The following is a 27,177-nucleotide window of genomic DNA, read 5'->3' on the forward strand; positions in this document are numbered from 1 at the left end:
TTTAAAATAAAAGGTGGTCATGATAACTTAAAGGCCTATTTACCTTTTTAGACATAATATATGAAGCTTGAGGCATGTTCTTCAACCTGTTTCAAAAAATAGAAAACAGGGACAATTTATGAAAAATTCGAATTGTATACTAAATTAATTTTATTTAAAAATATTTTATTGTAACAGCAAATGTTTACCTTTTTCTCTGAGTTGGTTCTGTGTTGACGATTTCCTCAGATTTTCAAGTGGGAAGCAGATGGGGTTTTTAATCTTTAAGTTTATTTGTTCATCTGATTATCACCAAAATATTGTATGGAAAGAATGCTAAATTTTTTATTATTTTAGATTTTGTTCAGAATTTAGATAATTTTCAATTGTGAACCTGTGAAGGAAATAGATTTAATGTTTACCTGAGGCACCAAGAGAAAAAAGAGGATGCTTTGGATTTACCTTGTCGTTGTGTGGTTAGTTTTAGTTGGTATGAATTAGACCTCAGTTCAGGAGGGATGGAAGGAATGAGAGGGGCTGGGCCATCGTAGACTGCACCCTCCCAAGCATATGTTGATAATAACTTTGAACAAAATTCTGAATTTTTTTCACAGCATTACGCAAGAGAATGTACCTCTGTCATTTTTTTTGCTAATGGTTGAACATGTCAATGGCTTTCTAAAGGAAGGGATACAGACTGTCTTAGCCTCTAACTTGAATGTAAAAAATATGTTACGCAGAAAGTGTAGAGTTACCTTAATGCACCACATTTAGTTACAGAGGTTTCCCCTTTTTATTTGTTGTGGGAAAGGCAAGGCAAAACCAGGTTATATCCAAGGTGGCAGCCAAGAAATCTGCTTTTGTTGTTGATATTTAATGAGAAAAAGACAATGAGAGAGAAAATGGAAAGAACTCACAAGTTATCCTATCAATGCTGTAATGGTTATAATTGGGCTAAGCACGAGAATATTAAAAGTGGTGATTGGGTTATCATAAAGAGTGCAGAAAGGTGAGTCAGCTTTTCATAACTTGTTCAAGTCATGAAGTCTTTCACATTGCCATTCTGTTCAAATAGGGAATGATGTAACATAGGTTGATTGGTACTGCTGTAGCCTGATCAAGAATCTGTTATGTTCAGTAATAAGACACCAGGAGATAGTAATTTTTCAACTGTCTTAGGAGATTCTGATGTGGCGTGTGGTGATGCTTGGATTGAACTCTTCGGGGCTCTGTATCCTCCAACAAGCAGAGGGTAGAGTTTCAGATGTGGTGAGATTGGGAGTGGTAAAGATACCAAAAAAGTTCCTGTATTACATTGTGTTCTCATATGTATAATTATTTCGTACATCAAGTTTAAGTCATTGCCTCATTTGTTTTATTATCCAATTCATTGAACTTATTTATTTGTTTTTGGCTTATGTGTAAAAAGAGACATGTGTGTAGGCTCGTTAATGATTCTTGGAATGTTATTATGCTCTAAACTTCCAGCTGGAATCTTGGAGCATTTTCAATTATTGAGCCATTCCAGGATGATAGCCTTGAAGTGCACAGTGTCCATTCTCTTGTGGGCCTTAGGTTTGCTTTACAATAAACGTCAAGTCTCTGAAGTCATACTATTCCTGCCTCATGCTTTCTTTTTCATCATAATATACTCATCATTGCTGACATATCTGGAAAAATTACTCAGAGATGCCAGGAACTATAGCCATATATAGACAAATTCAGAGCAAATGAGGTGGAAGCTTACCTGCAGCATTATTTTACATGTAACATTTTGATCAATCAAATCCAAAAATGTTCCTTTTCATCATCTGAAGCAGAACGTAGTTTAGCTGGTTTATAATGGAGACTGATATCTTAGCGGATGTGATTGATCTCGAGCTTGGAAATTAACTCTAGATGTAGTCCCAGGAAAGGTAGCCTATGTACCTGTGGTGGCACTGTGCTGAAAGCGGTCCCTACTGAAGGCAAAGTAGGTACTCTGGAAGGTTAGATGTGTTTGGTTACTTGCATTAGGGCTTACAGAAGGGGTTTTGAGGGAGCACTATGGGGAGCAAAGTAAGCATGGGCGTAGTTTGTGGAGTTTTGCTACACAGAACTCCGTGAAGTGCAATAAATACTCCACCTTGCTATGCGGAGCTCCACAAGCGGCGGAGCACATTAGATAAATTGCATTTGCAGTGATTTTCAGTGCAGGGTGTTTGTCTGCACTGTGCAATCATCGCAAATGAAACCATGCACAGTGAAGCGGGCGCTGCTTCCTTTCTGCCGCTCAAGTAAAATTTTGACTCGAGCTGCAGCTTTCTCAACGCGAATGGATGGTTTCTCAAGGCGAGCGGTCATGAGCATAAGCAACCACTCTCAATGAGAAATCTGACTGCCCGTGTTGAGAACTGTCACCGGAAGGTTGATTTTCCATGCACGCCAACTTGACTTTTATTTGGGGATTCTCGTTCTAAGTAACGATGTTACCGGTTTACTTTGAGACTATACAGATTTCGATACAAAGGGAAACGGACTTGTGAGACTGTGATTAGAAAGTAGATATATCTATTATAGGTGGATGGATTTGCCTTTGAGATAATTTTTGGCTTTGATTGCTTTTAGCCCGCCAAGATATACAAAAATAATTTGTAGAAAAAAGAAAGAAGGAAAAGACGACCATTTGTCCCAATGAGACTCTAATTGGACTCTAATTGGACAATAGGTAATATGCAGTTTCCATTATAAGGCATTTTAGGTTTATTTAGCAAATTATGCATTACTTCACTTAATTTCTTTATATTCACTGTCGGTGATATGTCAGATCGGGCAATAAGGTTGTCACACACCTTGGGTGTTTTATTTAAAATTCTTCGGTTTTTTGTATGGGCCGCCACTTCAGTTTTGAACTGTTGTAATATAATTGTAATATAGTGTATTTTAATATTGTTCCGTGTGTTCCTGTGTATATAATGTATATAGAAATAAGTTGGATATTAATAGGGACAATTGATTTGTTCATATAGGTTGAAAATTATTTGTTCGGATGCCCTAGTCCTGATGAGGCCGAAAGAGTTATTTGGCTGAAACGCGTCGACATGTAGTTTGAAGACACTCGCTGGATTATGTTTTGTGTTTTGAATGATTTGTGAAAGAGCACTCAAAATAATTAGGAGATTGTAAACGATAAAATCTCGTAGTGCTTCTGTAGAAGTGATCTTCGATATATAGGAATGCTGTTTCAAAAAAAGCCCATAAGCATCCTGGTATAAACAAAGGGCGTTTGTTGATATGTATATGTTCAGTGGTTTTGCTATATGTAAGTATTGTAAATATTGTATTTGTTTGTATATATATGTCTGAAAACAAAAGAATTACAAAAGAATTTCAAAAGAGTGTGGTATAAAATAAATATCCTTACACTTATAAAAAAGTTAATTTATACATTTTTGGTTTTCATTGGAATCGCCGTTGACTTGGTCATAAAATAAAGTAATACAGGTTTTGTTAGAGAAATAAATATTACTCTAGGGAAGAGATAATTTATCTATCTCTTCGCCTAAACTAATGTGAGAGTATCAGTCCCGAGGCATTATCTTTTTCTATATAACAACTTGACTTTGGAGATCACGAACGAGAAAAAATCGCGCCCGGAGGTGGATCTCCTCACTCGTCAACTTGATGTTGACGAGTGGGAAAAAACTCCGCTCCATGTTTTCGCGAGCTCCATGAGCTCCGGGAAACGCGGAGTGCGGAAAACTCTGCAAGCAGAGTGGAGTTCACCGCCCAGGGTTAGAGCAAAAGACGAAAAATAAATATTTTCTTGCAAGCATGTAGTCACGTTAAATAACCTTAGAATGGATAGCTCCATTTGCATGATGCAAAATCACAAAATAACTTTAATTCTATCATCGAATGTAAATGGGTTGTTGCAAGGGTTGAAGTGATTCTGCTACAAGAGAGACACATATACCAGAGAATAGAAGCTACCTCTGTAATGCAAAAGAGGTCATATTGGTAGACTGTTCAGGTCGGTGCAATACTACTATAGGGACCCCAGTTCTGATCCAGAAAATCTTCAGAGAACACAGTTGACCATACACTTACTGATAAAACAGCAAGGTGAGTAACAATGGGTCTAAGTCTGGATTCAGAAAGAGTGGTTCCCATTTATGGTTCTAATCAGGACGATCTGTATAGTGTTAAAAAAATTTGAATTAGAGTTAGCCATGATGGACCCTTCACTGGTTTGTGTAGGAGACTGAAATATTACTCTCTCAACGATGGAAAGGTCACACAACAGGCACAAACCTCAGAAACCAAAGACGGTTATTTCATTGCCGCAAATGATTTGTAACATTAGGCCTGAGGCTAAGTATAACTTTTTCCCAAGTAGATGCATTTTTATCTCTAAAACTCTTCGTAGCAGATAATAGAGATAATACCTACCCCAGTTATATCTTAGATCAGTATGTGATAACTCTGAAACTCGTTGACCCTTAAGTAAAATAGCAGCCTCAGAATTGTTGAACACTTAATTGAAAGGAATCTATATATATATTAAGACATAGACAAAGATTTTTTTTTCTACTAATGTTAGATCAGTACACCCGCTAATTGTCTAAAACATTTACAAGCATCTATTAGATGAGCTGATTCTGATTTTAAGGTCAAATAAATGATCTCAGGTAATTAAAGATCATTTGTGTAGCACTGGAGGATTTGGAGAAATAAAACTTGCAAGAAGCTTAGAAAGAGAAAGCCACAATACTGCACAGTCATAAGAAGAAATTCACATAAAGGACGTATAGTGATATAGATCAGATATTTTCCAATTACTGACAAGAACTTAATGGATTCAAGAAAAACCAGCTAAGATATTAGTTTTATAAATTCAAGTAAACAAAAAACATAATTATGTTGATAAATTAAGATCAAATAGAATGGAAATTAAGGATGAAACACAAATCTGTCATTTCTTTGTATATCATTTGTCAGAAATACATTCTCCTCCTTATATAATCCAATCAAAGTTATGAGAATAATTCTTCTCGAAAGTAAAAATGTCATAGTTTACATTGTAGGAACAGAAACTGTAAGATGTACGGATCTTTTTCCATTAAATGCAAGAAATTATTAAATCATCTTGGGTATGGTAAGGCCCCAGGTCTGGATGACCTTATTATTGAATTCTGGAAGAAAGCTGTTAAGGAAGCACCATGGCAAAGTTAATATAGTAATACTTTGTAAGCCTGGCAAAAGTTCTCTCTATATGAACATGGTATCAACCTGTGTCATTATAAACTGTTGACAGTAAGATTATCTCTGAATTTATGGCAACCTGAATTGTGAAAATCTAGACAAACAGGGGTCAATAAAAAATAGATATTTAGATTAAAACATCCTGTTTTGATATCTCATCTGCCTTCACATTTCCATTGATAGCTTTGATTATGCAGAAAAGGTTTTTCATTTGGTATAGTGTAACCACTTGTCGGTTATGCTTCAGATTTTTGGGTTGAGGAGAAAATGTATTCAGGGGATTCAAGCTTTTTGTATAGAGTAAAAAACCAATGTTATAATTAATTGGATAGGTCAGTTATATGATGTAAGAAGAGACACCCGACATGGATGCACATTCTGCGCATTGTGGTTCTCAATACATATAAAAACTGCTACCCTTGTGGCTAAAAGATAACTAAAACATCCCTTGTTGCTGGATAGGTGATTTACCCCTTAATCTCCAGCTGTATGCTGCTGAATTACTTATCCTAAATAGAAACAGAAATGCACATAATCTATGTATGGATATACTACAGCACTTTTGATCTCTATCAGGCGACATAGTTAATCAATTTTAAACAAAGGTAATTATTTAGTACATCTCACAGGAAAATCAGGCCTTGTCTCACATCTTAAAAAAGGGGACATAGTGCTTAATTTGAGCCGGTGGTTCTGGTGCTCAACACCGGCACTTAATTGCCAACACTGGCCCTACTGTCAGTCTGCTGTTTGTCTAAATTAGAGATGAACACAATACCAGGTGTTTAAAAATAGTACAATATTCATTAAAAATGACTAATCCTTACTGCCCACACCTTAGAGGGCCTGCAACAGTCTGAATTGTGACATTTGTAGGATGTGATGGTTAGTAGTTGTGTTGGTATTGTCACTGGTGGAGCTGGGTTGGGCAATTGGTGCTGCAAGCTGCAGTGGCATCCTGATGAGGGCCCTGCCCTTATTTCTTCACAAAGTAAGCACTGGGAGGCCAAACATCTTGGTGTGATTATTTCAAATGACTTAAAATATAGTTTTAGATTTCAGTACTTATCAAAATGGTCAGACTTAGCAAAATGGTCAAAGAAAATACTCAATACACAACACTTCACTTTGATAGCTTTATTTCGGTCGATGACCATAAAAGCACAGATAAAATATTTACATAGACATAAAAACATAAATAATTCAGCATTTAAGATAAAAAGTTATTAAACACAGTTATCAAAGTAGCACAATGAACAATTCTAGTTCCATTCTATAAAATACAATCGACATATTCAATCACAGATACAAAGGTTAAGAGGGACCCAACGCCTTTAGAATACGATTACGCGTATGCCAAACATTGGTAAAAAATTTTGATAGGGTGAAGACGGTTGGGCCAGAGACATCAGATTTTAAAATCCTATACATTGGTGCATATTCCCTGCAGCCCGCATTCCTTATCAGCGGAAGGAGCCAATATTTTCGTGCTGCCTTGTAGGCTGGGCAGAAGAAAGCCACATGCAAATCAGTTTCCTCCGTAGTAACACAAGCCGGACACTGCTTTGTGGTGGGGGCCGATGGCCAGGTACTTGTAAAAGACCGGAAGGGGAGTGTGCCGTATCTCCATTGGAGAAACAGCTTCCGGGCCAATGGCGGGGAGATGGGATCCAATACCTTCTCAAACCTGTAAACATCCTTACTTTTAAAAAACATGGAAGTTAAGGACCCTTCTTCCTGGGTGGCTTGCGCCCTGGCTAATTTGTATTCATGGTAAACATTTGCCAGGGACTTTTTGGAAATATTTAGTGCAGCTATCGCTGGCTCAGTCCATAAGTCGGGTAGCCCTATTTCCATGCAAGTGGCTTGGATGTATTTGACCCAAGGGATATTTAACACTTTTGGGTGATTCAGAAGTTCGAGTAGTTCCGCCCTATATTCTACAAGATCGTTACTACTCCACAGCCTGCGCCAGAATGCTAGAGGTCTCAGATTTATTTCGTCAACTAACGGGCGTAGGCCCAAATCAAGCCTCAGAGGGAGGAGCGGGGTGCTGGGCGGAAGTGCGGCTATCTGTCTTATAAATTTGTTTTCCGTTAAAGACAGACTCCGACAAGGCGTATAGCCCCATAATTCCGCCCCATACATTATCATTCCCCTAGCCTGGGCCTTATATATCTGAATTAATGCCCCCAATGGTCGATATGATGAACCAGTCATCATCCGAGCGATACCCCCAGTGGTTTGAGTAAGTTTGAGGTTAGCCCTATTCTGGTGGGGTCCCCAAGTCATGGTTTCGTTGAGTGTCACACCCAGGTATTCAAAGGTGGCCACTCTCTCGAGCCGTACAGCTCCCAATTGCGGATTTGGCCGCAATTTTTGCCTCGGGTTCAAAACCATGAATTTGGTTTTTGCCGCATTAATTTCGAGCCCCCTATCAATGCAGAAAGTCACGAAGGAGTCAAGAATCCTCTGTATACCCATAGGGGTTTTGGATAGCAGCAGGGTGTCGTCCGCAAACATGATTGCGGGCACCCTGCTGCCATTCAACTTTGGGGCATCAGTATAGTCGGTGGCATTCAGATGGGCGATTACCCCGTTGACGAAGAGGCAAAACAGGGACGGTGCCAGCACACAGCCCTGTCTCACCCCCCGGCCAACGGGGAATCTATCGGTCAGTTCCCCCGACCTCCCGCACCTCACTCGGGCATAATTATTGTGATGCAGCCTCTGCAAGATCAATAGGATGTCCTGGGGAACACCCATCTCTGCCAGGACGCTCCAAAGTTTCCCCCTGGGCACCAGATCGAAGGCGGCCCGTAAGTCCACAAAAATTGTGTACAGACTACCGCCCTCGAGTTTTGCTGCCCTCCAAAAGATCAGGTTCAATCTAAAAACCTGGTCCACTGTGGAAACCCCCTTCCTAAATCCTGCCTGATAGGGACTAAGGGCACCCACCTCCTCCATCCAGTCCTGGAGCCTATTCAGCAACACCCTGCCAAAGAGTTTCTGTGCCACGTCTATTAAACTGATCGGCCTGTAGTTGGCTGGGAGGAGCGGCGAGCCCTTTTTGAAGATAGGGACCACCTCTGCCCCCAGCCAAGTACTAGGGATTTCCATGCCACCAAGAACTCCATTAAAGAGGGTGGTATGGTAAGGGGCCCAAACAGTGGGCTCCTGTTTAAACATATCCCCAGGTAATCCATCCAGTCCCGGCGCCTTTCCAGAGGCCAGTCCTGAGATGGCTACTGTCACCTCACCCAGCGTTATTGGCTCCCCTTCGTAGTCTGGCCAGACCACCTCATCAGCAACAGGAGATTCTCCCGGCTCCAGACTGTATAAGGTCTGGAAGTGGGCCTGCCACACCCCCGGGGCTATATTGGGCTCTAGTGCCGATTGTAGGTTCCCCGACCCCCCACTCACAATCCTCCAAAACAGACGTTGGTTTTGGATCGCTAGGGCCTTAGTAAGTTCCTCCCACTGGTTTTCCTCCCATTCTGCCTTTGCATGGGCAATAAGTTTCTTATAGGCTCGCCTAGTTTGTTTAGGGCTATACCCCCCTAGACCCTCCTTGATTAGTCTAAGGAGTTCTGTTTTTGCCCTTCTACAAGCTCGATTGTACCATGATGTTTTGCCACGTCGCCCCCCTTTTGCTTTTTGTGGACCGCAAGTAAAATGAGGTACCGCAGCTTTTATGAGGTCCTCATGGGCCTTGGACAGTTTACCCTGGGAGTCTTTATTGTTTAGCTCGGTATCTAAGCACCCCACAGTTTCCAAGATGGGAGTTATACCAGCATAGAACAGGGGGAGTTTATTCTTGTTAGTGACCAGGTGCTCCCACCTAATCCTTCTCCTGTTATTATCAAGGAGAAGCGCCGAGTTATTCCCTTCCACATTACTCGCAAGAGCTTGGGGGCCAGGATGAACAAGGTCAAGCTCAAGTGCGTTATGGTCACTATCGGTCCGCTCCATCACCCTGAAGTCCTGGATTGTCGGCCATTTCACTATTTGAACAAGGACATAATCCAAACGGGTCTCTCTTCCCAGTCTATTGTAGGTGGTTTTACTGGGTATGTCGGATTTCATTCGCCCGTTACAAGCTCTGATTCCGAACTTCAGGGTGAGGGCTGTAATTTGTAGTGCTAGTGGGGTCCATGCCTTCGGAGGAGGAGCTTCCACTAAAGGTACTGCCCATCTGACCTCTTCATCCGATGATAGCCCGTCCAGAAGGCCAGGGAGTGGCTCGAAATGGGAATTAAAATCCCCTCCCACTACATAATATGAGTCACTCGTTAGGTCAGATATGAAGTTGGAAAGTTCATCTATGGTTGGTGATTCCCTTGCAGTTCCCATTGGCCTAGAGTATATGTTAATAAACACAAGTTTAACTTGGTTGGGCCATAGTAATGAAATCGCAAGGATATCTTCAGAATTAGTCGGCAACCGCGTTGCCACACAACCCAGATGAGAAGCGACCCAAGTCGTAAGCCCTCCTGACGGACGGCCTTTGCCTTCCCACCTCGCTGGAGTGAAGAATGACATATAACCTTGGTGACCATAGTCCTCTCTGGCCCAAGTTTCCTGGAACATACATATGTCTCCAGTCTCGATATATTTTGCCCAGTCCGGGTCACCCAGTTTGTTAGCCAGTCCAGCAACGTTCCAGCAAATTAGCCTCAGATGATCAGGGGTGTTAGGTGCCATGCAAAAAGTATTAGCGGAAGTGGTTCCAGACTCTACTGCAATCGGGAATTCTGGCACGTTACCAGCAGTAGGGACTATTAGTTCGAAAAGTCCGCAGGAGTCGTTCTCCACAGGTGTTGGCCCATTCAATGTCCCGGAGGTATTGGCAGCATTGTGGTCGGATGAATCATACAGGGACACTGGATTACTCAGTGGCCCAAGGATTTTGCCATCAGTCGGGGTGAATGACTTGGGGGAACTACAGGGGCCACAATCTTGAGACATTAGCGTGTTGAGAGGAAGTCAATCGACCCCATCTAAACCATTCAAACAGTTGAAGCGGTTAGAATAAAAATAGGGTGTTTCCTGCACTTGGATGTTTGGGCGTTGTACATAATCCTTATATCTGCGTTTATGTTCCACCCTTATCCACTCATCCTGCAAAGGAGCATGACGCATACGGATAGGGGGGAAAAAGAAAGATACTCGGAGGGTCTGGATAGTAGAATCCAGTGATCTATTTATTCCTTCACAGATATGCAGAACAGTACCCGGGTCCTTAAAGCTTACCAGGATACAGTCCCCTATTATTGTTTTCCTGGTCTTCCCTAACCACTGGACCCTTCTAACCATAATAATCTCATTGTTAAAATGAGATGGTAGAGGTCGGTTCAAGTTTAACCATTTGATAACCTTTCTCTTTAGAGATTGGTAATCTTCATTTTCCCCTGGTCTTAATTGGGGAGCGCCTGCTAGAACCACCGTTAAAGTGTTAGCTTCTGGCGGCAGATCTGGTCTTCGTGTTCTTGGGGCATGCCAGTCCGGAGAGATTAGAGGGGCATTGCCTGCTTCTTGGTGGCCACCGTTACTCTCTGTCTGGAAACTTTGATGGGCAAGGTCTATTGTTTGTAAGGGGCTATGGGTTAGATTACTGCGTGGTACCCGAGGTGGAATAGCCATTAATGGCTGCAGGGGGGGGACAATAGGCATGCTATCAACGGGGGCTTTATTGGTATCCTGTGGGACTCCTATTTTAGGAGGGTTTCCTACGGAGAGATGGGGCCCCATGTTTTTAGATTGTTTGCTAACTACAGTGTTCAGGGTAGTAAGAGATGCCTCCAGTAGAGTGAGCCTGATCTCCACTTTTTTCAGACTATCACTAATGGGCTGCAGAAGGGAGCGAAGTAGAAATTCTATACTCTCTATGGATATGAGAGGGGGATTTGTATTAGGTGCCTTGGCCACTAAGTCGTTATTGGTGGCAACTATATTAGGGCCAAGGACCTTGGAGGGGGAAACAATAGGCACAATCTCATTATCCCTCCCAGATTGTTGGGCACTTATAAATTTTTGGCCAAAGTCTAAATGAAGTGATTTGGCTTTCCCCCTCCCCCTCATAGACTTCCTACTACGTTTACTTGGTGGAGGCCTATACAGCTCCCGCGCAGTACTTTGTTTTGGATTACCATTCTTAGTTGCATGCAAAGGGGAAGTTTGGGTGACCAAATTGACGGGGGTATCACGTATCGTGGGAGGAGTTGTGTCTGTGGACCTTCCAGGGGCCATTCCAGGGGGACTGGAAAGTTCCCGAAATAAGAGGGGAAGGTCCTCAAGAGTAGAAGAATGTAAACTACTGGGGGGCATACCTTCCTCTTGAGACATAAGATGGGGGGTGATCTCTGTCAGGGGCCTACTCTTCATGGATTCGATAGAGCGCCGCCGCTCCGCCCTTCGACTCTCCAGGGAATTTTCTTTACCTGCAACTCCTTTGGCGGATTTGAAGTATTTGTCCAGTGTCCCTGTGTTGCTGCCCCCCTCCCTTGATAAAGAATCACGTGGTCCTGGCGAGGGCATCACCTTAATCGGATTATTGGCGCTCAGAGTAAAGGGTATGGCCCAGCCCGGCCTCCTTTGGCCCCTGACGGCCACAGACGGCCCGCCCTCTGCCCGGGCTCAGCCCGGCGCCGCCCGCGCGCGTCCCGCGAGGCGGAGACCCAGCAGCTGTTTGTAGCGCCTCCGGGCGCGAAAGTACCCAGGCGGCTTCCACTTCCGCTGCAGATGTTGCTGGGGGTTGTAGTTCCCTCTCTGGGCTGCGGCCGCGATGGAATGGCGGGAGCGGCAACCAGAGGGAGACAAGCCGCAGAAACAGCAGTCCTTCCCCACGCAGGTAAGTGAGGTCTTGGTCGACGCGCAATGAAAGTGAGGACACCCGCTCTGCCAGAGACCCAGAGGCTGTTTGTAGCGCCTCCGGGCGCGAAAGTACCCAGGCGGCTTCCACTTCCGCCGCAGAGGTTGCTGGGGGTTGTAGTTCCCTCTCTGGGCTGCGGCCGCGATGGGATGGCGGGAGCGGCAACCAGAGGGAGACAAGCCGCAGAAACAGCAGTCCTTCCCCACGCAGGTAAGTGAGGTCTTGGTCGACGCGCAATGAAAGTGAGGACACCCGCTCTGCCAGAGACCCAGCAGCTGTTTGTAGCGCCTCCGGGCGGGAAAGTACCCAGGCGGCTTCCACTTCCGCCGCAGAGGTTGCTGGGGGTTGTAGTTCCCTCTCTGGGCTGCGGCCGCGATGGGATGGCGGGAGCGGCAACCAGAGGGAGACAAGCCGCAGAAACAGCAGTCCTTCCCCACGCAGGTAAGTGAGGTCTTGGTCGACGCGCAATGAAAGTGAGGACACCCCACACAACAAAATTCAACATTGATTGACTATCTAAATTATATAAAGATGGTGCAATGATGATTATCCCATAGGCTTTCATTTTGTTCAATGTTTGTCATCACATATTCCTCATTGTTTCTATAAGAAACATCAATCAAGTGCTAAATATTCACATGGGCCATTAAAGACTCTTGAATATTGTGAAGAACTTATCTTATAGATTACAGACCATAATTTGCTTTTTCTTGCTTATGTGTGAGGCTTTTATATGAATTCTGCTCTACCCAACTAAAACAATTAGTTGGGTATAATAAACATTGTGCATAGCAATTTAAAGCTGCTTCATATATTTGATAAGTTTCAAAGTAGTATATAGGCCTGCTGTTCTTTTGCTTACTGATGTTTAGATAAATGTGCTAAATCTCTCCTTTGCCAGTAAATCATGACCCTATTCCAGGATCCCTTTCTAATGAATATATACAACATTATGCTGGAACTGGAAGACATTGGTTATTTGCAATATATCATTTGATACCTTGGTATTTATATTACTCCTGATTATATCTTTGCCTTACATATGACACATTTTCCTTTATCTGGTCTTTCAGATTTATGGATTGGGGACTCAAACCCTTACTACCACTGAGATAGAAAGTGACAATATTGCACTTTCCTGGAAAGATACACCAATTCTTCCCAAAATTGAATTGGATGAAACATCAAAATTCATTGAGGTACAGACTGATTATTCTATCAATTTTTGTGAATTTACATGTCATATTCATTATCATTTAACTTGTGCTCTGCATTGTAGTGTGCTGTCCATTGGTTTGAAACATAAGGAGTGGACAGTATCATCAAAACTTCAAAACTGCTTCACCTGCTTTCTACAATAATATTTTGTTGAAGGCTTAGTTATATATATATATGCGTGTGTGTGTGTGAATTAAAGAAGTTGTCCACGCTTCTTGAGGCGCACTCTCCAACAAATCATTTTATGGCAAAAGAACAGCTTTGAAATACAACAGTGCACAGCCAAGGCATTTCAGGCATTGAGAAGAAGCAACGGAAGTGTAGAAAGAAGCAGGAGAAGTGCAGAAAGAACCAAAAGAGGTACAAAAAGAGGCAAGAGGGGTACAAAAAGAGGTAGGAGAGGTGTACAAAGAGGCAAGAGAGTTACATAAAGAGTCAGGAGGGGTGGAGAAAGAAGGAAGAAAAGTGTAGAAAGAGGCTAGAGAATTGCTGAAAGAAGCAAAAGAGGTGTAGAAAGAAGCAAGAAAAGTACAGAAAGAGGCAAGTGAGGTGGAGAAAGAAGCAATAGAGTGCAGAAAGAACCAACAGAGGCGCAGAAAGAGGCAAGAGGGGTGCAGAAAGGGGTAGGAGAGGTGCACAAAGAGGGAAGAGTGGTACAGAAAGAGGCAAGAGGGGTGCAGAAAGAAGAGAGTGAGGTTCAGAAAGAGGCAAGAGAAGATCAGAAAGTGGCAAGTAAGGTGCAGGAAGAGGCAAGAGAGGTATAGAAAGAGGCAAGATAAGTGTAGAAAGAGGCAAGAGAAGTACAGAAAGAGGCACTTGAGGTGCAGAAAGACGCAAAAGAGGTGCAGAAACAAACAAGAGAAGTGCATAAAGAGGCAAGAGAATTGGTGAAATAAGCAACAGAGGTGGAAAAAAGGCACAGGGGAAGTGCAGAAACAGGCAGGAAAGGGGCAGGAAAAGGGAATAGGGGTGCAGAAAGAGGCAAGACAGATAAAGAAATTTGCAAAAGAGGTGCAGAAAGAAGCAAGAACACTGCAGAAAGAACAAACAGGTGCAGAAAGAGGCAAGAGGGGTACAGAAAGAGGCAAAAGAAGTGCAGAAAGAAGCAAAAGAGGTGCAGAAAGAGGCAAGAGAACTACAGAAAAGGGCAATAGAGGTGCAGAAAGAGGAGCGAGGGGTGCAGAAGGAAGCAAGAGAAGTGCAGAAAGAAGCAGCAGAGGTGCTGAAAGAGGCAAGAGGGGTGCAGAAAGATTCAAGAGAAGTGCAGAAAAAAGCAACAGAGGTGTAGAAAGAGGCAAGAGAGGTACAGCAACAGGCAGAAAAGGAGCAGAAAGAGGGGACAGGGATGCAGAAAGAGGCAAGCGCTGTGCAGAAAGAAGAAAGATAAGTGCAGAAAGATGCAACAGAGGTGCTGAAAGAGACAATAAGGGTGTAGAAAGAGGCAAGAGGGGGTACAGAAAGAAGCAAGTGAGGTGCAGAAGGAGGCAACAGAGGAGCAGAAAGAGTCAAGAGAGGTGCAGAAAGTAAAAGAGATGTGCAGACAGAGGCAAGAGAAGTGCAGAAAAAGAAAGAAATGTGCAGAAAGAAGCAACAGAAATGCAGAAAGAGGCAAGAGAGGCACAGAAGGAAGCAAGAGTGGCTTGCACACTATTAGTACCAATTTACCACCCACATTTAGCATTAAGTTCTAGGTTTGCTAAGGGCCTTCCACCACACTGTAACACTTGTCGCTGCATTTTTGGTAACGTTTGAGCTAAAGACAAGGCTTTTTTTGGTCAAATCTGCAAGTTAGGGAGAAGATTATGGATTATGTGGCTAATGCGAAAAATGTATAATTGTGCGAAAGTCGGTGCAGCCAAACAGTCGCATAATTCCAGTGGCCCTGCTCATACCTCTGACTAGGTCCAAAAGTGCTCCTCAGTGAATCCTTCTTTTTTTGTCTCACTGAGTTGAAAGTTGAACGTCTATGGAAATGAGGAAGACTAAACCTGAGGTTACCACTTCACAACAAAGACTACCATACCACATAATTACTCTCCATAGCACATAATCCAACTCTACATAATTCCTACACACTAAATCCTACATACTTTCTATCCACATAACTTCACAACGTACATCCACTCCACTCCAAAAAACTTTCGTAAAAAACGTTTACATTTACGACGCCAATAGCTCTAACTCTCTCAAAAGCGAAACCTATTGCATTGCAAACACTTCTTTAACCAGTAGACGTGTTTGCAGAGTAGTGGTGGAGAAAGGGTGCTGGGCCTCCGACCAGCGCTCAGGAATTCCGCTGCTTAGGACTTACAGGAGGTACCAGGAGGGCTTCTTGGCCCCCAAAGTCCCTCAGGAGTAAAGTGGACTTCATCCCCCAATCCGTAGTCTGCTAGGAGACGCATTTGCAGAGTGGTGGAGAAAGGGGTGTGTGGCCTCTAAAGACGTTTTAGCAATCCCACTGTGTGGGACATACTGGAGGTAACAGGAGGGGTAGTTGGCCCCCAAGGACTTCCTGAGAGGTGGACACAGGCCACGCCCCTTTTGCCACCACTCTGCAAACGCCTCTCCTGGCACGTTCTAAGATGGGGTATTAAGCCCCCTTTATTCCTGAGGGTCCCTGGGGGCCAACTAGCCCACCAGGTACGTCCAGTAAGCCCCACACAGCTGGATTGCTGGGAGTGGTCAGAGGCCACGCCCTCTTTTTACACCACTCTGCAAACGCGGCTCCTGGCGCACTGCTGTTTGGGGGATAAAGTCCACTTGTATCCTGAGGTTCAAAGGAATCTCGCATCAACGAAGCAAAACAGGAGTTTGCTATGACAGGGCAGGAGCTGTGCTCCGACCCTGCCATAGCAAACAGCAATGTCCTGGGGGTGGGTACCCCGGGACATTGCAGGAGCTGGCCCTAGGAGGTGGTGGTCCCCAGGGCCATAGAGGGCTCCAGGAGGGGGGCCGCGTTGCCCCCTCCCAGCATTTTTAAAGCTCCGGGAATGGGGAGGTCCCCCGGGCCTGTTGGTCTGCAATGGACCCCATATTTAAATAATTAGTGCCCTGGAGAGGTGGTGGTCCCTGGGGCAGTGTGGGGGGCAGGAGTCCCCCCACACTCTTTTATTTTAATTTAAGCCCCGGGAGGTGGCGGTCCTGTGAGGCCACCCCACCCATATTGATGAAGGCCCCGGGGAGGTCGCGGTTCCTGGCCAGTGGGGGGGGCAGGAGCCCCCCACGCATTTCTTTTGAAGCCCCAGGAGATGGCAGTCCCCAGGGCCAGGTGGGTGGCCGCACATCCCCTCCCAGTATTATAAAACCAAGGGGAGGTGGGTGTCCCTGGGGCCCGGGGGTCCACAATGGACCCCCATATTGACATATTTAGTGCCCTGTGGAGGTCGTGGTCCCCGGGGCAGTGTGGGGGGCAGGAGCCCCACAAACTTTTTTGTTTTAATTTAAGCCCTGGGGAGGTGGCAGTCCTGTGAGGCCCCCCACCCATATTGATGAAGGCCCCGGAGAGGTGGTGGTCCCTGGGTTAGTGTGGGGGGGGCTGGAGACCCATGCATTTTTGGGGGCCCCCACGGGCCCCTGTTAATTAACTGCGCATTGCCCCCAGGACCTGGTCCACCAGGGGGTGTATACAAAACATGCTTCATTTTTTTTGTTTTTTCTCAGCCGGATTCGCGCACCCCTGACCAAAAATAGGGGGTCAGGGTGTTTCTACCCTGCCCACTTTTCTTGTTTTTTTACCTTTTTTCCACTGTTTTATAGTGACTGGGCTACCAAGATGGCTGCCAACACATTCTGGTTTGGAGTGTTGGCAGCCAATCAGACTTGAGCTCGGGAGGGTTTGCAAACCCTCCTCGGTGCTCACATATCAATATTTGAATTTTTTTAATTTCTCAGCAACTACTGAACAGATTTGCACCATTTAAAAAAAGCACGCTTTCTTGAACAAGACCTACCTTTTTGCCAAATTTGGTGTAATTCCATTCAGCAGTTCAGGTTGTAGCTTTGGCTAAAGTTTCCTGTGTAAATTAACATGGAGAAAACGTGTTTTGGGACCCCCCTTTTTCCTCAGCCCCCGCTTGACGATCACTCTGAAACTTACAAAACAGGAGCTGAACGGAGCGCCCATTAGTTTTGAAAATTTCGATTAGATTCCTCAACCGGCGCCAAAGATATTGGCAGAAGAAAAAACTTTTTTTGAAGGTTCTTACTATATCTACCTACTGGCGACCACCAGTAGGTAATATATATCACAACGAAATAAATATTTCTCTTTGATCAACTTACCAACGGAGTCAGCACCTGTTTTCTTACTGTGACCAGGACTGGTACAATATATATATATATGTTTGTCCCCAACTTCCCCCGGGAAACAAGATTGATTTATTCCATGAGATTATGGTGGAGGAGATCAACAAAATGTCAATTAACAATCCTACCAACACCAACAAAAAGAAAAACATAAAAAAGAAATCATGGAATCTAACATTAGAGGAACATGATGCACTAAAAGAACTAAGAGAAGATCAGACCATAATAATAAAGGCCTCAGACAAAGGTGGAAACATCGTTATCCAAAATCGTGAAAGCTATATAGAAGAAGCCAGTAGACAATTGGGTAATAAAGATCATTATGAAAAATTGACAACAAATCCGACAATAATTTGGATGGAGGAATACCATCAGAAACTATTGGCATGGAAAGATAAGAATTTAATTGATCTGGAAGAATACCTGTATTTCAGAACTGACCATCCAATAACTTTCTATTTTCTCCCGAAAGTGCATAAATCAACTCAAAATCCACCGGGAAGACCGATAGTAAGCTCCATTGGCTCTCTGTTGGAATAAACATCTCGATTGATTGACATCTTCTTGATGAATTATGTTACAGAACTTCCCTCTTATCTGAGGGACACGATGGATTTCTTGAACAAAAATCAAGAAAATCATCTGGAAAGATAATTACATCATGGCTTCGATTGACGTCTCGTCACTATACACTTCCATCCTTCAAACTGATGGAATAGCAGCAGTAAAACAATTTTTACAAACAAGGTCCATAAGCCATCTTGAACATACGGACATGTTAATACAAATGCTTACATATTGTTTATCACACAATGTTTTTTTATTCAAAGGTGACCTTTTTCTCCAAAAGCAAGGAACCGCTACGGGGACATCCTTTGCGCCAACGTATGCTAACTTACTGATGGCTGTGTGGGAGACGGAGGTTCTGAAGAATGAAAAATCTGGGAACATCAAATTTTGGTCAAGATACATCGACGACCTTTTCATTATTTGGAAGGTAACAACAACGACCTCCAGAACTTCCTATATTCTCTCAACACAAACAAATATAATCTGACCTTTACATTTTCTGTAACTGCAACGAACATCATTTTTTTGGATGTAGAGGTGTTCATTCAAGGCAAAGGAATATGCACAAAAATGCACAGAAAACCAACTGCTAGCAATAGCATTTTGCACGCGAACAGCGGGCATCCGAAAAATCTAAAATGGAGCACCCCCTACGGGAAAATGTTGCAAGCAAAAAGGAATTGCTCCGAAAACTCTGATCTGAATCTACAAATAAAAGAAATGAGTGAGCGCTTTTTACAACGAGGATACCCCCTGGAGGTAATAACTACCACAAAAATAAGATCAGATCTCTTACAAACAAACAAAGAGAATCCAGAAAAGAGTAAAAATACAAATGAGACAATGACCAGACTAATCATTGACTTTAACAACCAAAGCAATGAACTTAAAAGGATCATTCGAAGACATTGGGGCATTTTAATGTTAGATGCGACTGTTCAGAGAGTATTGTCTCCCTTACCAAAAATAACGTACAGGAAAACAGCTTCTCTGGGAGACATGCTCACACAGAGTCACTTTGAGTCTAAAAAAGAGGTGACCACATAACATGTGAATCGAAATTTGTTATTTAGCTTCTGGAATGCCCGTGTAAAAAGTTATACATAGGAAGTACCATCAATAAACTAAAGTTACGAATTTTACAACACCTACGTGCTATAAAAAAAAAGATTTTACATATCCGATGGCAAAACATTTTCACAAATTTCACTCTAGTGATTGTAAGCAACTAAAATACTCAGGAATCAAGATCACAAAAAAAAAGAAAGAGGAAGTAACAGAACCCTCGACTTACGAAGAACTGAGTCTAGAACTATTTTAGCTATTGGTACCGAGAACCCGTCAGGACATAATTTAGATGCTGAACTGCATGTACACCTATGATAAAGAAGGACAAAATCTGACTGATGAGATCTCTAATGAAATTACATCATTAAAACAGACACGGGAGCCCTGAAATATAAAACAAATTGAAAAACACTATTACTGCTACTAAAAACTTGCTCTTTTGACATATATGGAATAGATGGGAGAGAGACTATTAGGAACAATGTTTGCTCAGTATGGACTAAAACTACATTTCTTTTTTGTCCTTATTGTGAGAATTTTAATACATGCACTATCCGAGGCAGCATGATTAGAACCTAATGGTGATTTTCTCAATCTGATTTTTTCAATCCAACTGTTATTTAAGGTCTAGATAATGATTATGTACTTTACATTTAATCATTATAGTTGTATAGCTTTCTTTTTCCAAAAATTGGAATTAGGTTATTAATGTAATGGTTGTCTTATTTAAACAGACACAATTATAGATATATAGAAACTGTTGGAAGTTGAAATCACCAACATACACAAAAAATTGCACTTTACATACATATAAAAAAATGTACTTTACATTGTTGAGGTTCACAAAAAGAAGAATGGCTGCTAAAAACATACTGCATGTATATAATTACTCGCACAAAATAACCATTATTGACGTGTAGATTACAATATCCATACTGAGACATATGATGATGAAAAAAACTCATATCTAAAGAATTCTGCCATCATCCAAAAGACATTGGGGCATATGCATCAACCAAACTAATACCGATTCCTTAATAGCGAAAAATAAGGAATCGCCATTAAGGAATCGGTAATTGGCATGCATCAACAGATTCGGTAAAATTTAGCGATTCCTTAAAAATCGCTAAATTTACCGATTCCTTAATAGCGGGGCACGCAAACGGCCCCACTAGCAAATAGCGAGTTCGGTAATACCGATTTGGCTAATAGCGAGTTCGGTAATACCGAATTAGCAATTACCGAATCGGTAATAGCGAAATCGCAAATTGCCGCGTCGCACAGGGAACAGGCTGATGACATCACCAACCAGGAAATACTGCTGCCCCACCCACATAGCCTCGACAGAGGAGCAGACAGGAGCTGGAAAGAAGGACAGGCTGTGCAGAGTGAGGCCACACAGATTCTGCCAGTCACAGCACACATCCATCATGTCGCAGGAAGTGCCATCCAGCGCTGAATCTGCACGCAAGCGCAAGAAGAAGTTTTCAGACAGGGAGCTGGAGTACCTCATCGAGGGAGTGTCCAGCAAACACGACCGCCTCTTTGGCAAGCTGTCCCTCAAGGTGCCTGAGACCGAGAAGCGGCGCATCTGGCAGCGCATCCGTGAGAGGGTCAATGCGGTTGGCGTCACTAGCCGCAGCATCGACGATCTCAAAAAACGGTGGTATGACCTCCGGAAGCGCGCAAAAGAGAGGATTGCTGAGAGGCTCCGGGAGGCAAGGAGGACTGGAGGCGGAACAAGCACTGCACCATCCAACACAGCCCTGGAGGACCTTGTGGAAGGGACGATAGAGCGGGAAGCCGTCGTGGGGGTGATCCAGATGGACACGTCCGGCGCAGCCACAAGTGCCCAAGGTAAGATGCATGCCTGTGCCACACCCAGCATAGCGTAAATCCATACCCATGCCCCCAGCCCAATCTCACTGTGTCTGCAGCTCTGGCACAGACAGTTCCACACATGACACTACTGCATCTTGGGAGTTGTAGTCTAGTCAGCCCAGAGTGCAGGCACAGGCGTAAATCCTCACACAACACATATTTTGTACATGGCTGTAGACTGTTCATTTGTTGGACCCCAGAGGGACATTGATGGGTACAACACTATGTAGGTGTAATCATCCCACTAATCATGCACTGTTTCACACACAGATGCATCACCTGGGGACTCTGACGACAGCGACCAGCTGATCATATCTGAGACACCCGTGGAGTCAGACCAGGAGACTGTGCAGGATGCGCACGCACCGCCAACACCTGCCACCCCACCAGCACCACCTCCACCAGCGCCACAATCATCGGCACCAGCACCAGTGCCACAAGCCAAGGCACCACCACCTGCGCCACAAGCAACGGCACCAGCAAGCCAGCCTGCAGCCAGTGCAGCCACAATACCGCAGAGGCACAGGCACCAAGTCGCGCCCTTGCAGGAGATGGCAACCCCCCCCCCGCAATTGGCACCCACGCAGCGCACATCCACACCACCTGCTGCACCACATGGAGGCTCAAGACACGCACGGCGTCACAGGGCCCGTCGCAGTTCCGTCTCCTCAGCTGACCAGGATGTCCCAACAACCTCTGCAATTGAGGAGAGGATGCTGCGCACACAGAACCTGCAGGGAAGACATGTGGCTAGCATCAGCTGCAACATCGTGCGCCTAGCGAGGGAGATGCGCGCCATGACTGCAGCAGTCACCGACATGGGCTCCGCGGTCAGGGACATGGGCACGGCGGTCAGGGACCAGACCACTGCGGTTGCTGATGGCAATGCTCAGCTCAGGGAGGAGGTACGTGAGCTCACCCGTGCCATCAGGGAGGGCCATGAGTCCCAGAGGAGGAGTAACCGGCAGCTAATGTTGCGTTCTGCCGCCGCTACCAAGGCCATACAACGGCACAGCAACTGCACCGCTGTGTTGGCACGCCGCACAGTCTCCCTGCAGGTGGACCTTGGGCACTTCTGCGGTGATGTTGCCAAGTCACTGGGACACATCACCACTGCTGTGGAACAACTTCAGAGCAGCACATGCAGTGCTGCAGCATTGGGAGGGGATGACACCAGTGAGGCTGCCTCCAGTGTCAGCAGCGTGTCACTGGCAGAGGCCAGCACCAGGCGCCGCAGTTCGCGTGCCTCCACGGGGACAGGCCGTGGTGAGGGTTTGGATGCACCTGAGCGGAGGCTTGGTGTACGTGGCAAGCGGCACTAGAAATTTGGACATGCTGCAGGTCCATGGTGGAGCAACCATGGCCATCCAATTATTCTGTTTGCACAGGCCTGACTTTAAGGAAACTTTTATTTACATTTATACAATCGGAGCATGATTCACAATGCTAGTTCTGTTGCACAATCCTCAGTGCTACTGTGCATTAAACAGTTGCACCCAACACCAACTTGTAATGTCTCATTTTACCCAGGGTCAAAAATGATTTTGCGTTATGTCTGTCCGCCTCCTATGGCCCTCTGCTGTGTTTGGGATGTGTGCTGGTCGTCGTTGGGCGGGTGGTTGGTCAGCCTGGGGGTCGTCATCCCTGTCCACCTCCATGGGTATCCCCCTTCTGGTGGCAATGTTGTGCAGCATTGCACATACAGCTATTATTCGACAGCATGTGTCTGGTTGGTATAGCATTGCGCCGCCAGTCTTGTGGAGGATACGGAAGCGGCTCTTGAGAATCCCAAAAGTCCGCTCTATCACATTCCTCGTGCTGATGTGTGCAGCGTTGTAGCGATGTTCCTGCGGGGTTGCTGGATTTAGGTATGGGGTTAGTATGTATTCCCGCAGGGCGTAAGCACTGTCACCTAGAAGATAGAAGCATAGACTTAGCATTGGTGATGTACATACATGTGTGGTGTTGGTGTGGGGAAGCGTAGTTCTACTTACCTAACAGGAGTCCCTCTCCAAATTCGCCATTGAGTAGTCGCCTGTGCATTCCACTGTTGCGGAAGATGTATGAGTCGTGTGTGCTCCCTGGGAATTGTGCCACTAGGTCCGTTATGATGTTGTTGGCATCGCACACAACCTGCACGTTGATCGAGTGGTATGACTTGCGGTTCCTGAAAAGGTACTCATTTGCTGACGGAGGGCATATGGGGATATGCGTGCAGTCGATGCATCCAATCACATGTGGAAATTGTGCCACCTGGTAGAATGCCTGTTTGGTGCGGTCCAACTGCTGTGGGGTTGTGGGGAAGCTGATGTGTCTGTGGAGCATTGTCAGCATGGCATCTAGGAATTTTTGGAAGAAGCGTGACAGTGCGCTTTGCGAAACACCTCCGGCAACCGCAATTACCCCCTGGAAACTCCCTGAGGCCAGTAGGTGCAGGCTGCATAGTACCTGAACGTGCGCAGGGATTGCATTTGTCCGGTGGGTCTGGTGCTGCAGTAATGGTTCCAGGTCTGCAATCAGGCGCATGATCATAGCGCGATTGAGGCGATATTTCTGGTACACCTCGTCCTCATTCTGGCCGAGCAGGGTTATGCGCAGTCTGAACACTCGCTCCTGGACCCTTCTCCTGCGCTGTCCTGCTGCATTGATCCGCATCCTCCTTGCTAGCACGTAGAGGGCAGCCATTTTGTGGGAGCCAACAGGGTCTCCTGGGCCAAATTTAAGGGTTTAGTGATTGCCTCAATCATTTGCACATGTAGGATTTTTTTTTTTTTTTTTTTTTTGTGACTTTACCTCCAGGTTTTGATTCCCCTTATTTAGCTCAGGCAAAATAGCGATTTTTGGGATTTTCGTTATTTGCGAGTTTTGTTGCATTGGGGTGCGATTCGTTGTTTGCTATTGGCAATTTCCGGGAGCTAATAGTGATTTCGGTAATTGCGAATTCGGTATTTAGCGATTCGGTAAATTAGCATTTTGGGTATTAGCGATTCGGTATGTCCGAGGTTATTTATTTAGCGATTCGTTATTTGCTCGGGTTTTGGGTTGATGCATTGGGATTGGGTATTTTTAACACAATACCGGGAGCTAATACCGAATCGGTGTTTTACCGACTGGATTTTGGCTTGATGCATAAGGGTGATTATTCTTAAAGCTCATTAACACTTCATTAATTATTATGGTATATTTATTATGCTGTCTCAAATCAAAAATAATGGATTAGTGTACTTGGAAAAAGAAAATATTATTTTTAAATAAATTGATACATTTTTGTCTAGTCTGTCTTCACTTTTAACATGGGCTTTTGCACTAGCACTTTAAAGAGACACTCTATGCTCCAGGACTCTATGGTCCAGTAGAAGGCTGGGAGCCGAAACGCGTAGACTGTCCTCTACCGTTCATGTCACCTTGATTTGAATAAAGCACTTTGGAATTGCTTGCCGGTTATGGTGTTGTGATCCTTCGCCGAAGCTCCGGGAAACTGGGATGGTGGTGGAAGGAATATCTAGCATATATATATATATATATATATATATATATATATATATATATATATATATATATATATATATATATATATATATATATATATATATATATATATATATATATATATATATATATATATATATATATATATATATATATATATATATATATATATATATATATATCAAACACAAGTAAATAATAACGCGGCACTCCTCTCGACGATTAGGATGTTATTTTAATCTCAGATAGTAACCCTCCCTACGCGTTTCGAACCGTAGTTCCTGGTCACGGTAGATTGTTATATATATATATATATATATATATATATATATATATATATATATATATATATATATATATATATATATATATTCACTTAAAAAACCATAGGTTTCACACATGTTATAGTTAGCTGGACATTTCACTCGTAAAAAACCAATGAAATTCCCCCGTTATAGTTAGTGCAGGCAACTATAACTCACGCGACCGCAATCCTCTGCTGATGACGTCAGATATTACATCACTGATGACATATGTGTCTTTTTGAAAAATAAATATTTGTAATATATGTATAGCTAAAGATTAATGGAAGAAGACATGGGTAAATAAGTGTCTAAATACAGTGATGTAATATCTGACGTCATCAGCAGAGGATTGCGGTCGCGTGAGTTATAGTTGCCTGCACTAACTATAACCGGGGAATTTCATTGTTTTTTTACGAGTGAAATGCCCAGCTAACTATAACATGTGTGAAACCTATGGTTTATCAAGTGAATTTGCAAGGTTTTTTAAATGCTAATTCGTAACTATAACGTGTGTGAAACCTATGGTTCTTTCAGTGAATATATAAACATATAAATATAATCTGCATATCTATATAAATATAAATTCATGCAAACATATACATATATGCATACATATGCATGGTATGTACATGAAAGTTTGAAAAACTCTAATACAAGCAAAGCTAAAAAGCCACCTAATTACAAACAGAATTGCTTTAACTTAAACGAGGGCGAGACCTATTGCATTTTCTTTTTTTTTTTTTTTTTTTTTTTAAACCGTTTATTGCAGTTTGAAAAGTTACAGGTATGGGCCTACAACCACACGGCCGGCCGCTAGAGCATCAAAAAACATATTACATGCATACAGCAAAAAGTCTCACAGCGGTGCAAAGTAGGAAAACAGGAGTAATCAATGGTGCAGGCCTCACGGCTCCAGGCCCACAGTGCGGTTCCATTTTCTTAAAGCGAAACAACATAAACAAACCACAACCGCAAGGCAACCCTCGATCCAAAGTGACAACACGTGCTCCACAAGTGGGGGATCCAAACCAGCAGCAAAACTCTGAAGAGGGGGACGGGAGTAGATCAGGGACTGGGGAACCGCGCGCCCGCGGCCAAGGGAGGGGGGCCATCTAGGGAGACGGAGCCGGCGAGGCAGTCGGTAGCAGCGGCGGCTCACAAATATCCCCGCGGTAGGCGTTCCAGGGGCCCCAGAGTTTCATCCACGCCCCAGGCTTACCCCTCGCCACATACACCACCTTTTCACGAAACATACACCAATCCATATGCTCTTTCCAGGCCGACACCGCAGGGGGCCTCTGGGATCCCCACAATTGAGCAATATCACGCTTAGCTATCATGTATCCCAGAGTCACCCACCGCGTCTGCGGTACCGAGTAGTCATTAGGTTCCCAGACATTCAGCAAGCATCTCCTCGCTTCAGGCAGTAGCGTGACACTCGTAACCACTCGCAGAACCCCATGCACACCACGCCAGAATCGCTCCACCTGCGGGCACTCCCACAGTATATGCATGAAAGTCGCCAACGCGCCACAGCCACGCTTACACATCCCGTCACCGGCAAAACCCATACGTAGAAGCCTTGGCCCCGTCACGTAGACCCGGTGAAGGATCTTGAGCTGGACGAAACGAAGGCGAGCCGGGATGGCCACCTCTTTCGGAGAGGCCACCGCGGAAATCCAATCCTCGTCGTCCAGCTCAAGCCCGTCGGCAACCCAAGCCTCGCGGAGACTAGTCAGCAGGCACGATCTATCGTTAATCAATTTTTTGTATATGAGGGAGATCGTGCTGTCCGGGACATGGCCATCTAGCACTCTGTCCTCCAGGGGGGAAGACTCCGGAATGGATGCAACATCCGGGAAGACGGAGCCCAGCGCATGGCGGACCTGTAGGTACCGAAAGTACTCACTGCCCTGCAGCTGAAACTCCGCCTGCAGCGTCTCAAAAGTTTTGAATCCCCCCCTCGTCCAGAGATCTCCCACCGTGCTGATTCCGATCGTGTCCCACTTCTCGAAGCCCTTCGACGTCCACAGGGAGCCCAACCTCTCAGATGCATACAGCGGAGACGCCCGGGTCAAACGGTCCTTCCACCCCATAGCTGCATTAGCCGCGTGCCAGACACGCACCATGACACGCGTCGGTCCCGTCAGACGGGAGTCGGGCGCGCCAGAGTAGAGCGCGCGATTGTAATCGCCACCGGGTAGGAGCATCTTGTCCATCTCAAATGCCGGATTCAGGGCGGGCCCG

At 44.5% G+C, this 27,177-nt stretch overlaps 1 protein-coding gene across 2 annotated transcripts in view; it reads left to right on the forward strand.

Moving 5' to 3' along the window:
• Positions 1–27,177, forward strand: part of LOC146810887 (uncharacterized) — an 898,367-nt gene that overhangs the window by 581,509 nt on the left and 289,681 nt on the right. For both annotated transcript variants that reach the window (XM_085617928.1, XM_085617929.1), the window contains exon 25: positions 13,168–13,293. In XM_085617928.1, the coding sequence (XP_085474054.1) occupies positions 13,168–13,293 (126 nt within the window). The remainder of the gene's footprint in view (positions 1–13,167; positions 13,294–27,177) is intronic.

This window comes from Triturus cristatus, chromosome 7 (assembly GCF_964204655.1).
Source record: "Triturus cristatus chromosome 7, aTriCri1.1, whole genome shotgun sequence".
Taxonomy (NCBI): Eukaryota; Metazoa; Chordata; class Amphibia; order Caudata; family Salamandridae; genus Triturus; species Triturus cristatus.